Source organism: Panthera uncia (genome assembly GCF_023721935.1).
Source record: "Panthera uncia isolate 11264 chromosome B3 unlocalized genomic scaffold, Puncia_PCG_1.0 HiC_scaffold_2, whole genome shotgun sequence".
Classification (NCBI taxonomy): domain Eukaryota; kingdom Metazoa; phylum Chordata; class Mammalia; order Carnivora; family Felidae; genus Panthera; species Panthera uncia.
Window position 1 is genome coordinate 356397 of NW_026057583.1, and position 13725 is coordinate 370121.

Consider the following 13725-nt stretch of genomic DNA (forward strand, 5'->3'; position numbering starts at 1 on the left):
TGTGTGTGTGTGTGTGTGTGTGTGTGTGTGTAGGGGGTGGGTGTAGCTACAAAGACATGGTTTTCTGTCTTAATTATTCACATGCAACCCATGAAGGAAGACATAACGCATGGTGGGATATAATGATCCAACTGGCACTGCCCCGTTCAGTAGCCAGGAGCCCTTTTAGATTTAAATTAAATGAAGAATTCACTTCTTCGGTTGCATTAGCCTCATTTCAAGTGCTTAGCAGCCACGTGTGGCTACTGGCTACCATATTGGACAGTGCAGATATAGAAAATATTTTCATAATTATAAAAAGTTTTATTGGACAGCATTGGACATTTCTAAAATATCTTAAAAGTACTCAGCAGTGTTGCCTACCCAACCCTCATTTCCCCCCAATTTTGTACAACTTTTTAATCAAACCCTGAGAAGTATAGCTATTGGAGCCTAAGCCAACACTGTCCCTTCATCTTATCTCTTCACCAGAGTCTTCCCTTCCTTCCTCATATACTCTGCCTCCCTTTCTCTCTCTCTCTCTCTCTCTCTCTCTCTCTCTCTCTCTCTCTCAAAATAAATAAATAAATAAATAAACTTTATCCGAAAAAAGAAATTGAGGGGTATCTGACTGGCTTAGAAGAGCATAGGAGTCTTGATCTTGGGGTTGTGAGTTTGAGCCCCATGTTAAGGATGGAGGTAACTTAAAAATAAAATCTTTAAAAGAAAAAGAAACTGAATTTGTGGTTCAAAATTTTCCCTCAAAGAAAACTCCGTAACTAGATGTCCTTACTGGTCAATTCTACCAAACATTTAAGAGAGAAATAGTAACAATTTATGCAAACTCTTCCAGAAAATAAGAGAGAATAAATATGTCCTGATTCATTTTATGAGGCCAGCATTACCTAATGCCAGACTCAGACATGGTAAGAAAATTACTGACCAATTTCCCATTTGAATGTAGATGTAAAAAATATCACCAAGTTAAACCTAACAATTAGTAACGAACATGATGTAATTAAGTGGAATTTTTCTCAGGAATGCAAAGTTGGTTCAAAATGTGTAAATCAGGGGGCGCCTGGGTGGTTCAGTAGGTTAAATATCTGGCTCTTGATTTTAGCTCAGGTCATGATCTCACAGTTTGTGGGTTTGAGCCCCAAACACTGTGCCCTGATAACAGAGCCTGCTTGGGATTCTCTTTCCCTCTTTCCCTCCCCGACTTGTACCTGCTCTCTCAAAATAAATGAATAAACTTTATTAAAAAAAATTGTGTATCAGTCAATACAGTTCATATCAACAGACTAAAGGAAAACACTGTATAGTCATCTCAATACATGCAGAAAATTAAATTTGTGATAAAATCTCTCGGCAAACTAGGAATAAAAGAGAACTTTATTAATCTGATAAAGGGAATCCACAATACCTACAGTCAATACCATACTTAATGATTAAGGACTGAATGTCCCCTGCCCCTGCCTGGTGCTCTCACTGCTGCTGTTCAGCATCTAGCCAGTGCAGTAAGGCAGGAAAAAGAAATAAAAGGCATCCAGATTGGGAAGGAAGAAATAACTGTGTGTTCAAGGACATTATAATTGTCTACATAAAAAATTCCAAATTCCAAACTATACAGCAACATAGGTGAATCGAGGGAAGTATATGTTACATTAAGAGAGCTAGACTCAAGGGGTGCCTGGGTGGCTCAGTCGGTTGAGCATCCGACTTCAGCTCAGGTCATGATCTCACAGTCCATGAGTTCAAGCCCCGCATCAGGCTCTGTGCTGACAGCTCAGAGCCTGAAGCCTGCTTCCGATTCTGTGTCTCCCTTTCTCTCTGCCCCTGACCCACTCATGCTCTGTCTCTCTTTGTCTCAAAAATAAATAAAAACATTTTAAAAAAAATTTAAGAGAGCTAGACTCAGAAAGCTACATATGAGTGCTACCATTTTTATATGTTATTTTGTAAATAGTGACACCATAGGGATAAGGAATCAGATCAGTGAGTGCTTGGAAAATCAGGAGGAGAGAACTGGCTTACAGAGGAGCCTAGGGGAACTTTTGGGATGATGAAAATGTCTTGATTGTGGGGATAGATGCACACCAATAGAAGTTTGCTAAAATTCATTGAACTGTACATGTATAGCATGTGAATTTTACAGTATATAAATTTACCTTGGTGAACCTGACACTAATCACTTTTCCTATTTTCAGGGTCTTAATTTGGAGATACACTTCCATTCCTACTTCAGTGGAAGATTCGGGAAAGAAAGAGAAAGGCAAGAGCATCTCCCTGCTGTGCTTGGAGGGCTTACAGAAGATATTCAGTGCCGTGCAGCAGTTCTTTCAGCCCAAGATTCAGCACTTTCTCAGGGCTCTAGGTGGGCATTTCAATTTTGATAAATTGGCTTGATCTAGGTTTCTCTTTCTTAACCAAACCTCTTGTGATTCTATTTGTTAACCTACCAGAGGACACCTGAGAGCAGTCCTAATGTGGCTAAGGAGTGACATCTAGTGGATTCAGAATTGGCATTTACTGGATTTTAACACGTAACCACAAATAGTGACTGGAAACTGAAAGATAGTATTAACAAATGGCAGAATGTTAGGAATATATTTAAATCTGCCCCTAGACCTTTTTTTTTTTTTTTTTTTTTTTTTTTTTTTGCTTTCTTAAAATTTAACTTCATATCAAAAGGCCAAAAAAGTGTCATAGTAAGTCAATTTCAGAGAAGATAGCGATCTTTTCCTTTCCTAGATGCCACAGGTGAGGAGGGAGAGGAGGTGGAAGGCAGTGTCACTCACAGAGCAGCATTCCAGATCCGGCAGTTTCAGGTGAGAAGCCTTGGCAAGCTGCCCTGCTTGCCTGAGGACTCCTGCAGGGGGGCTCCTGCAGGGGGACTGCTAGCTGGGCCACCTGTGGGTGGAGTGGGCAGTGAGCAAGGAGGGCACGATTTCTTCTGGGTCACCATCCAGGCAACAGGACATAGCTCTACTCAGTGGAAGGTCACGCATTTAAGAGGATTCTGGGGAGGACAGGTGTTAAGCCACCCCAGCCTATAGCATTTGTTGCCTCCAAGAATCACTGTTAGAATTGACATGAAGAGATTGACTATTAAGGTAGAGAAGTTATGTCTTTGATTTGTGTCCATGTATAGGTTGATTTTGTCATATTGCATAAAGACCACTCATTGAAGCCTTAGTTGTTTTTTTTTATGTATTTTTTTTTTTAATTTTATTTTTGGGGGAGAGATACAGAGCATGAGTGGGGAAGGGACAGAGAGAGAGAGAGACAGAATCTGAAGCAGGCTCCAGGCTCAGCTGTCAGCACAGAGCCTGACACGGGGCTCGAACCCATGAACCGCAAGATCATGACCTGAGCCAAAGTCTGGCGCTTAACCAGCTGAGCCACCCAGGCATCCTTTGAAGCCTTAATTTCTAACCACAGTATTAAAGTTCCTACTCTGTGCCAGGGACTGTTTCAGGTGCTGGGAATATAGCAGGAAAACAAAAGAAAACTCCTTGGGGAGTTTACACTGAGCGAGGAAAGAAGACCAAACGGAGAGTATCTTGGGTGGTGAGAGAGGAACAGGGCAGAGGAAACCAGGAAGGTGTGTGGAATGCTGGGCTTGGGCCATGGTCTAAACGTGAGGTCGGTGGATGGGCCTCCAGAAGTTATGAACCACCCAAAGTTGGGTGCACTCTTCATTCCTGGGCAGGGTGTTAGAGGAGAAGGAGTTCATAGTTTTCAGGGGAACCCTCAGATTTGTGGTCCGTAATGGGGCAGAAAACTACCTGTTCGATCCAGGCTTATTTTCAGATTTTGTCCTCTTGGAATTTTGGTAGCATTGAATCCTTTCTTCCCCAGCCTTAGGAATCTCTGGCTAGAGGACTCTTCTCCATGATAGGAATATATCTGCTGATTTTTCCACATGTGCTTTCCTTTCCCAGAGGTCCTTGTTGAATTTACTTAGCAGCCAAGAGGAAGACTTTAATGGCAAAGAAGCCCTCCTGCTGGTCACTGTTCTCTCCAACTTGTCCAAGCTGCTGGAGCCATCCTCCCCTCAGGTAGAGAGAAGTGCTACTTAGTCCCACCCAGCATGCATCCCTCAGAGGCAGGGAGTACAGTTGACCCTTGAATAGCACAGGTTTGAACTATGTGGATTCAAAGTACAGTTGATAAGTGCAGTCCAGTACTATAAATGTATCATTTTCTCCTGGTGATCTCCTTAATAAGCTTTTCTTTGCTCTAGCTTTATTGTAAAAGTATAGTGTATAATACATATAATGTACAAAATAAACGATGATAGACCGTTGATGTAATACATAGGTTTCTGGTCAACAGTCAGCTATTCATAGTTACATTTCTGGGGAGTCAGAAGCTCTACGTGGATTTTTGACTATGCAGGGGGTCAGTGCCCCTAACCCCTGCACTGTTCGACGATCAACTGTATTGTATATATCTACATGTCCTCTTTTTTTAATTAATTAATTATTTTAAAAGAGCACTTGTGAGAGGGGAAGGGGCAGAGAGAGAGGGAGAGAGGCCAAGCAGGCTCCACACTCAGCATGGAGCCCAACCTGAGGCTCAGTCCCATGACCATGAGATCATGACCTGAGCCAAAATCAATAGTCGGACACTTAACTGACTGAGCCATCCAGGAACCTCTAAATGTCCTCTTTAAATCTTATTTTTAAATAATATAAGATAATATATTTAATTATGCTCGTGAGTCAATATGAGATCTGGAAAATGTTCCCTTTCCTACATATTGTGTCTTCCATAACATAATTATATGCAGCCATATAGGGCAAGAACATACTGCTTTTTTTTTTTTTTTTGGCCGTTGCCCTTGACCCTTGTCAGCAGTAAGCACTATAGGAAAAAAAAAAACAAAAAACACCTTGTTTATCTTTGGTGCTTTTAACATTTTTCGCTTGTTTTTACTTGCTCTTGGTGTTCCCTCTTTTCTAAGATAAAAGCATACTAATTATGAAGGTGGCTCACATTGTGCAGTTGACTTTTCAGCAAGGTTGGCTGGTACCGAGTCCAGCTCCTAGCTGGTACCACGTCCCTCTTTCTAGCTCCTCACGTCGTCCTGCTGCCAGGCCACTCACCCCCTTCACTGTCTGATGCTGCTGCAGCGAATAGAGCACCAGGAGAGAAAGTGTCAGGGAGTGGGGCAGGGGGGACATTTGCAGGAATTAATTGGATTTGGAAAGGCCCATGTATACAGAAAAATGCTTTAATTCAAAAATCATCACCCACCCACCCCCATCATTTCAGATAATCTCTAAATATTTTTAAATTTGAGTGGGTAATAAAGTCCTATGATTTGAAAACCGGAAATTATAAGAAGACACAATGAACGGTCTCCCTCCTGTCCTCCTCCACCTGTTCTGTTCTTTTCCCCAAATAAGTAATGTTTTTTAGTTTCTGAAGTATCCTTCAAGAGTTGCTTTATTCCTGTGGTAGCAAATATGAATATAGATTTTTTATTCTCAGCCCTGTCTGTCTTCACACAAAAGCTTGTTCTGCATCCAGCTTATTACATTTCCCGCAGTGTTCTGGAGACCTTTTTATACCCGTTCACAGAGATCTTTCAGAATTAGCATCAATTTATTTTTTACCTCAACAGATCAAAATTTGAGTTTTGAGTTTTTCCTGGTCATTTTGCACTTCAGTATACTGAATGCCAATGCCTTTGTGGCTGAAAACCTATTCAGGGAACTGCCAGAGCAGCAGGCAAGCTTGAGTTTGTGTCTGGCATCTCAGGACCCTGCTGTCCCAAGACCTTAAGCCTCCTCTACTTATCTAAGAAAACTGCATCTGGTTGTTTGCCTCTTCTTCCTTTCTTTCCCCTACTGCCTTCTGACCTCCTTTGGCCTCTTGGCTCCTAGAAGCTAATTCTGCTGTCTTTATGGCCAGGATCTTATTCTCCTGCATCTCTCCATTAGACTGATATTCTTAAAGATGTCTCAAGTGTGGAAAGAATGAGGCCTTTGGGAAGGGGTTGAAAAAGGGTGCATTAGTCCTCGACCATGGTGGTAGGGGTAGAGGAAGCTCAGGGGGGTAAGAGTCCAGACCTCAGGACCTTTGGTCCTTAATGAGAGCACAGACTGAGAATTAAGTCATATGTTTATTATATTGTGAGAGAAGAATCACTAATTCTTCTAATAATTTTAGACTTATTTTTATGCTGTTCTTAGTAGATTATCACTTTAGATCCAGGCACATGTTTTGGCAGCTGATGAGATTTGGAAAGGTCTAGACTCCTCCAGTCTGACAGCACCTAGGTCTGTTTTGTCTGTTGGCATGTTTCTTTAATATCTGAATAATCTCTAGTTTGTGCAGATGTTATCCTGGACATCCAAGATTTGCAAGGAAAACAGCCAGGGTAAGTTTCCTTTCTTGTTTCCTTTTAGGCTTTATATAAAATCATCTTTACCAAATATATTGCATTTTGAAAAGGAAAGGTACTCATTACACAGTCACCAGAGTAACCAAACTGAGAAGGATCCACAGTACCGAGTACTGGTAAGGATGCGGCACAGTCAGCCCTGTCATCCGCCGCTGGTGGAGGTCTGCGTTTGACGTAGCCGCTTGGGAAGCTGTTGGGCAGTATCTGATTACAGCCCAGCAGTCCCACTCCTGGATCCTCACAGCAGTGCTATTTTAATAGGCGGAAACAAACCCACTTGTCTGTCAGCAGTGGAGTGGATAAAGGAATGGCCGTGTGCACGCACACAAACTACCAACACATAACGTGCAGGAATTGCACAAACGTGATGGTGAACAGAAGAAACCAGAGTACTTAAAGAGTACTTACTGCTTGGTTCCATTTACATAAAGTTCAAAATCGGACAAAACTAGATGTGATGGTAGAAATCAGGACAGCCAGTTCCTTGCTGGGGCAAGTGAGGTAGGAGGGGAGTTTCTGGGGTGCTGGAAACATTCTGTTTCTTGATCCGGGTACTAGTTATACAGCGATAGTGACTGCCTAATGATAGGAAACCTCTCCCTTCTTTGGCCCCATGGACAGAAGTGTGCCTCGGTGGGAGAGCTGCCCTGGATGGACGGTGTGCAGCACTGCGGTATCATACATGGCAAGCCACGTTTCTGGGTAGGCACGCCATCCCCTAAAGACTGGGTTATAATTATCAATTTTCTCTCCTTCCCACTTTTAGAGGATGCCTCGTTTTGTAAGGGCTTGATGAATTTGCTCTTCAGCCTCCATGTTTTGTATAAGAGTCCTGTCATCCTGCTGCGTGACTTGTCCCAGGACATCCATGGGCATCTCGGAGACATAGACGAGGTACTGTAGCGAGCCTTCGCTTACGGCACCCTGAGTGGGGATCGCGACTGGGGGACAGCTTTACTGCCATTGTATCTCCCCTGTGTTTGCCTCCTCAGGATGTAGAGATGGAGAAAACAAATCACTTTGCGATGGTGAATTTGAGAACAGCTGCTCCTACTGTTTGTGTAAGTGTGGATCCCCAAGCCATGGGAAAAAGTCTTATCGTTCCTTCCATTTTATTCCATGTGAAGAGTAAATTGTAGTGGCTCGTGTCCTGAGGCCTGTAACCCCGCCTGCAGGTGGCTGTGGTTGCTGTGTTCCACCAGTGAGCCACACCGGACATTCTTTGCTTTCACAGTTACTTGTTCTGAGTCAGGCTGAGAAAGTCCTAGAAGAAGTGGACTGGCTGATCACCAAGCTTAAGGGACAAGTGAGCCAAGAAATGTTATCAGGTAAGATGCGTTCAGGATGGCGTTTCAAGAATAGTGAAAAGAGTCCACCAAAATCCAGATTGACTGGTGTGTAAAAGGGCAGCTTGATTCGTTTGTTGGTTTGAGCCGGATTTCCAACATGATGGAAAAGTAGACTGTAGTGTGGCTTATGACAGAATGGCTACTGATTCACTCTGCATGATGAATTACATGCTCGTTGTCCCTACAGACTTCCCGTTTGATGGTGGTTAGTTGATTTCTAAATTTCCTTCACTTGAACTGGAAAATAAGGTCAGTGGGTCTGAATGTGCCAATTTCATTTCCCTTTAGAAGAGGCCTCTTCTCAGGCAACCCTACCAAATCATCCTATCGAGAAAGCCATCATCATGCAGCTGGGAACTCTGCTTACATTTTTCCACGAGCTGGTGCAGACAGCCCTGCCATCAGGCAGCTGTGTGGACATCTTGTTAAAGGACCTTTGCAAAATGTACACCATCCTCACAGCACTTGTCAGATATGTGAGTATCGGAGAGGTGACCAGAGCCACTCCCACCGTGCTGCCCCAGCCAGCCCAAGACTAGGCCAGGGCAGCTGCTCACTGCTGTGGAGGCCTCTGTACAGAGCTCTTTTTGCTTGTTTCCGTGCAACTCGTGGTTTGATTCTGGTTTGGTCAGTAGGTGGCAGGTGTCTCCATAATGGGCCAGGAAGAAACAGTTGATGACATGAATTCTAAATCTCCTTTAGAGGCTCTTATTTTTTGGCATGTAGGTATGTGACCCCTAATTGAGAATTCTGCCCCTTCGAATGCCTTCTAAGACTTAATCTAAACTATAGCTAGAGAATTCAATCCGATTCCTTATTGCACACAAATTACACTGTTTCAAACCAGTCTGGGCACTAAAGAGGTGTTTATTCCTTCTCTCCTTCCATTAACAAGTAGGTGTTAAATGCCTTACGGGTACTTGGGTCAGGTCAGGTACTTGGGTAGGAGAAAGGTAATTTTTTTAAATGCAAGGCATAGTCTGCCCTAAGTGTCAGTTAATGCTCCTTATGCTTAATCTGTTAACAGAGAACTCTTTTCTTGCACTTGGAATATTTTGGTCCTCAGCAAACATTCGGAAGGTGGTAGGAACTGGCTGATTTAGTTTTGATTCTGGCAGTGATCCATATGAAATACTTAGAAAGGTGTAGACAATCCAAGAAAGGTGGTAGACCCCCACGTGGTGTCCCCAAACAGCAGTGCGGCCATCTCTGAGAAGGTGCGGATCTGGCCATGTGGTGTGGCTCCTACACTTCTGTAGTGGAAATACTGAAAGCTGCTTCTCTCTGTTGGCATTTTTCTAACGTTTGTTTATTTTTGAGAGCATGGATGTGCAGGCAGGGGAGGGGCCAAGGGGGGTGTGTGCAGAGAATCCAAGCAGGCTCCGTGCTAACAGCACAGAGCCCGATGTGGGAGTCAAACCCACGAACCATGAGATCATGACCCGAGCTGGAGTCAGTCTGGTCCCTCAACCGACTGAGCCACCCAGCTGCCCCTTTATTGGCAGTTTAAAGAAAAATTTTTTTTAATGCTTGTATTCATTTTTGAAGGAGAGAGAGACAGAGTGTGAGTGAAGAAGGGGCAGAGAGAGAGGGAGACACAGAATCCGAAGTAGGCTTCAATTAAGACTCTGAGCTGTCAGCATGGAGCCCAACATGGGGCTCAAACTCACGAACGGTGAGATCATGACCTGAGCCAAAGTCAGACACTTAACCAACTGAGCCACCCAGGTACCTCTGTTGGCATTTTTAAAGGAAAAACAGCAAAGTCATTGCTTTTTAGATGTAGGGACCATCAGCCTGAAGGATTTTTAAAGTAGTAAGCTGAGCAAGTCGGAAACAGAAACCCTTCATTGCCTGTTGTCTGGGGGGCTCAGGAGTCTTGAGGAGGGGACAAAGGAGAGCTTGTGTCTAGGCTTCTCTGTGAATAGGGTAGCTTGTTTTCTTTCCCATCTCGTCAGCAGTGAGCCCCACTCCCTTAGCTCACTGAGTCACCTGGAGGTGTCTGGGAACATTGCTAGAGGATGTAAACTAAATCTGGAAATTTTTGGTTAGTATCTCCAGGTGTGTCAGAGCTCCAGAGGAATTCCAAAAAATATGGAAAAGCTGGTGAGTTGCAAATTCCTTTCCTAGGAATGGGGAAGCATTTTATTTTTACAGTTACATTGGTTTTATTGTCTTTTGCTTCAGGTAAAACTGTCCGGTTCTCATCTGACTCCCCTATGCTATTCTTTCATTTCTTACATTCAGGTAAGTGGTTCAGAGTCAGTACCAAAATAGATCTTCCAGTAAGAAAGGACTTCCTGTGTCCCCATGGGACCGCTTGATCATGTGAGCCAAGTGTATACGAAGTTTCTTCCCTACTTACCGTAAGCCAAAGGTGACTGCCCCTTTGGGATCAAGCCAAGGCTTGAGGTCTTCATTTATACAAAGAAAAAAAAGTCTTACTTAATTTGGAGAAAGTGATATGCTTGCATTTGGAGCAGGGAAGGAATATGCATGCTTGGGCTGTGACTTGGTTCATTTCTAGGTGATTCTAAATCTATGCCATCAGCCGTCCTTTAGTGTGTGAGTGAGCACATAAAGGGCTGAGATCAGTGCAGTGTATTTGGGAACAGCAGCCCTTTCAAGGAGGCAGAGGGCGTATGGGCTGTTCCTGTCATTTGCTCAGACCCCTTTCTTTCTTCTCTTTCTAAATTAAAGTGATGGGCTCTTTCAAGATTTGGAGACATTTTAAATGTCATTTGGCAGCAGATACCATCAGGTTCTTGTAATACTTGAGTCACTGTTAACTGTTGGCTTACACCAGGGATTGGCCAGCTCTGCATCATTGGCCTCTCTTGAGCCGGATAATTCCTTGATGTGGGGCCTCTTGCATGCATTCTGGGATATTGAGCAGCATCCCTGGCCTCCACCTTCCAGATGCCAGTAGCAGCCTCCCAGTTGTGACAACCAAAAATGTCTCTAGAAATTGCCAAATGTCCCAAAGGGGCCCTGAAGACCCAGTGTCTTCGGGGGCCACTTAGTCACTAAAGTTCAAAGTATTGCAGGGCAGTTCTTGATCTTCAAGGAGTCCAGCAGATGTTCACTAACGGGTCAGTTCAAGCAATGGACTGTGACTGCTTTCATAGTGAAGCCCTACTTGTTCTCTCCCTCTGCATCGTGCACAGGCACATCTTGCATCGGTAACTGCTTCGTTATGGGTATCGGGGGTGCTTCCTCCCCTCCCCTTGTGAATCAGTGACCGAGCAGTCTGTCATCCGCATTTGGCCAGAAAAGTTCTGAATAGTGTGCCGATAGCTGAGGTTCTCTGTCCCCTTGCCTTTGTGCCAGGCTCGTGCTATGGGTCAGGTCTTCTGTCTGGCCACAGCTTATGACCTGCTCTCACCAAGCTGTTTCTTCTGGCCCTCTCCTGGGACCTCGCCTGCATGCTTGCTCAAAACTGTTCGCATAGGTGCCAGAGAGGGAGGGAGGGAGGGAGGGAGAGATAGAATCCCAAGCAGGCTCCATGCTCAGTGCGAAGTCTCACACAGGGCTCGATCCCACAAACCAGGAGATTATAACCTGAGCCAAAATCGGGAGCCGGTCACTTACCCACATTCGGGGCACCTGGGTGGCTCAGTTGGTTATGTTCTAATGAGACTTCATTTTCAGAAACAAGCTGTGGTCTGGTCTTGGCCTATGGGCTGTAGTTTGCCAATCCCTCCTCCAGAATCACACCTGATATTTGTTGTCATGTAAAGTATTGGAGGGTTTTGCATATGTTTCTGACCCATTTCCCCCACCCACACAAAAACCAATTTATGTGTTCTCAGGGTGTTTTCCCCCTTCCCCATCTGTATTTGACTTAAAGCCTGACAAGTCAGCTGATCCACAGGCAGACATTTTTCTCTGTGAGATGTATTTAATGAGCAACCCTGGGCAAAAAGTGTATGGCTCCATTAATTCCACCTCTTATCTAAAAAGCAGCATTGCATTTGCCACGTCTTTCAGAGAGCTGTTTATTCTCTTACATCCTCATCTCTTTTCCCCACAGCCTTGGATCTCAATGAGGAGAAAGCAGTGCAAACCAGTAATTCAAAACCCTTAAGCATGCTGCTCAGAACATGTACCTTTAAATGGTGCCTCTTCTGGCTGTGATTTCAGTCCTTCCTAAATCAGCAGGAATGGGCAGTGGACAGGATCCCATCTTGGGTACCACCTCTAGAAAGACCCCTTGCTTCCCACTTGGTCACATGGGTTCGATCTATGGCTGTTTCCCTGCCACTTTCTTAAAAGGGCTTCACTCTCTACCCTGCCTTCCAGGACTAAAAATAGACCTTTATACCAGCCCCTCTGGAATCCCTATCATTTCTTAATTTCCAGAACATGCCATGGGACTAAGACTCCAGCCTCTCACACATGGTTCTAGTGGTACAATTCTCCCCATTTTCAGCTTTGCGTTTTTAAACCTCTTACTTGTCCCATGAGGCCTGTGTGTTTCTTCTTGGAAGGCACACAACGCCCCTTCAGGGAAAGGTTCCCATGTTTTGTGTGCCTCACACGTGACGTAGGTCTTGACCGTCTTCTGCCTCATCTTGTACTTTTTGGTTCCTTTTGCGATTATTTACAACACAGGAAAGTGTTCGTATGACCTCTGAACCCTTCTCAGGCACGTAACCACGTGGCACATGGACACGTCTGGTGTCTGCCTCGAAGTGGGAAGGCTGGAGGCCCTGGGAGCAACCTCTCCAGCTTCCTCTCCTTCGTGGGAAACCCTTTGAGCCAACTGCCGAGTTGGGAAATCCCTATTCCTGCTGCCATCGTGACAGTCCCTGTTTTCAACCATCCTTTGTACCTCTCCATTCCCTTGGTGGGTCTGGTACAAGAACAGTCAATTCCTGCCCTCACTTTCATGTGCTAGTTCTAAGAGGGAGATTGTAAACCTCCCAGCGATTAAAAAAAAAAAAAAAAAATCTGAGGATCGTAAAGCATCACAGAATGTTCCCCCTCTTCCAGCGTCTGCTGTCAGTTATCTCCACCCGGACGTGGTCCCCTATAGAGTCCCCATATTCTGCTATCCTCACCTTCTTCGAAAATGACCAGTGGCCTGCTAGCTCCCGTGAAGAATCTTCAGGAATGAGAGAATTTGTTTCTATTTCTTCAGAACAAGAGGAGTCAGAGCCTAAAATACACAGGAGAGAAGAAAAAGGGGAAAACCGCTGCTGTTGCCACAGCCATGGTAAGCAGCCCACACTGCCGGCTGACGCAGCAGCACTTGTGAGCCTTGAGAAAGAAGCCAGTCACAGAAAGACCGCACATACTGGAGGCTTCCATTTATGTGACAGGCCCAGAATAGGCAGGTCTGAGAAGACAGAAAGCAGATTAGTGGTTGTCTGGGGTGGGGGAGTGGCTGCTGTGAAACAGGCATGGGATTTTTCTGGGGTGTGTGTGACAATGTCTTAAGATCTATTGTGGTGACTGCACAACTCTCAGTATAAAAAACACTGAACCGTGCGACAAAAATGGGGAGGTTGTGAGAGGTGTGAACTAGAGCTCATTAATGCTGCCACCTCAATGTGTGGGTGCACGTGTGCTTCTCAGCTCACAGGATTTATATTCAGGTGGAACATCTTTTTCCTCCACCAAAAACTGCATACTTTATTCAGAAAGTGCCAGAAAATCTCAAGCTCTTTCTTTAAAAATGGAAATGGCTTTGGATTCCCATTGGAAAGGAATTATTTTAGGAAGGGCTGATGTGTGTGGAAGATGCCCTCTAAAGGACATGCCAGTGTCAGTGAGGGGACAGGAGGGTTCTCCCGGACACTGCTGGAACAGGTGCACAGTAGTGGCCTCTCAGGGGCCATTTGGCAGTAAGCGCTGTATTTCAGGAGATCTCCACACTGTGCTTTACAGCAGTTCCACTTTTAGGATGTAGAAACTGTAAAGGCCTGTGTCCAAGACAGTCGTAGTAGTGTCATTTGCAAAAGCGAGATACTAGAAAAA

The 13725-nt window shown here is 44.6% G+C and overlaps 1 protein-coding gene across 4 annotated transcripts in view; it reads left to right on the forward strand.

Moving 5' to 3' along the window:
• FANCI (FA complementation group I) overlaps window positions 1–13725 on the forward strand; it is a 102734-nt gene that overhangs the window by 86442 nt on the left and 2567 nt on the right. For 3 of the 4 annotated variants that reach the window (XM_049614260.1, XM_049614263.1, XM_049614262.1), the window contains exons 25-35: window positions 2187–2353; window positions 2731–2807; window positions 3924–4040; window positions 6319–6370; window positions 7161–7288; window positions 7387–7455; window positions 7629–7722; window positions 8032–8219; window positions 9796–9849; window positions 9931–9990; window positions 12887–12961. In XM_049614260.1, coding sequence (XP_049470217.1) covers window positions 2187–2353; window positions 2731–2807; window positions 3924–4040; window positions 6319–6370; window positions 7161–7288; window positions 7387–7455; window positions 7629–7722; window positions 8032–8219; window positions 9796–9849; window positions 9931–9990; window positions 12887–12961 — 1081 coding nt within the window. The remainder of the gene's footprint in view (window positions 1–2186; window positions 2354–2730; window positions 2808–3923; window positions 4041–6318; window positions 6371–7160; window positions 7289–7386; window positions 7456–7628; window positions 7723–8031; window positions 8220–9795; window positions 9850–9930; window positions 9991–12886; window positions 12962–13725) is intronic. The other variant, XM_049614261.1, reaches the window with a different exon arrangement.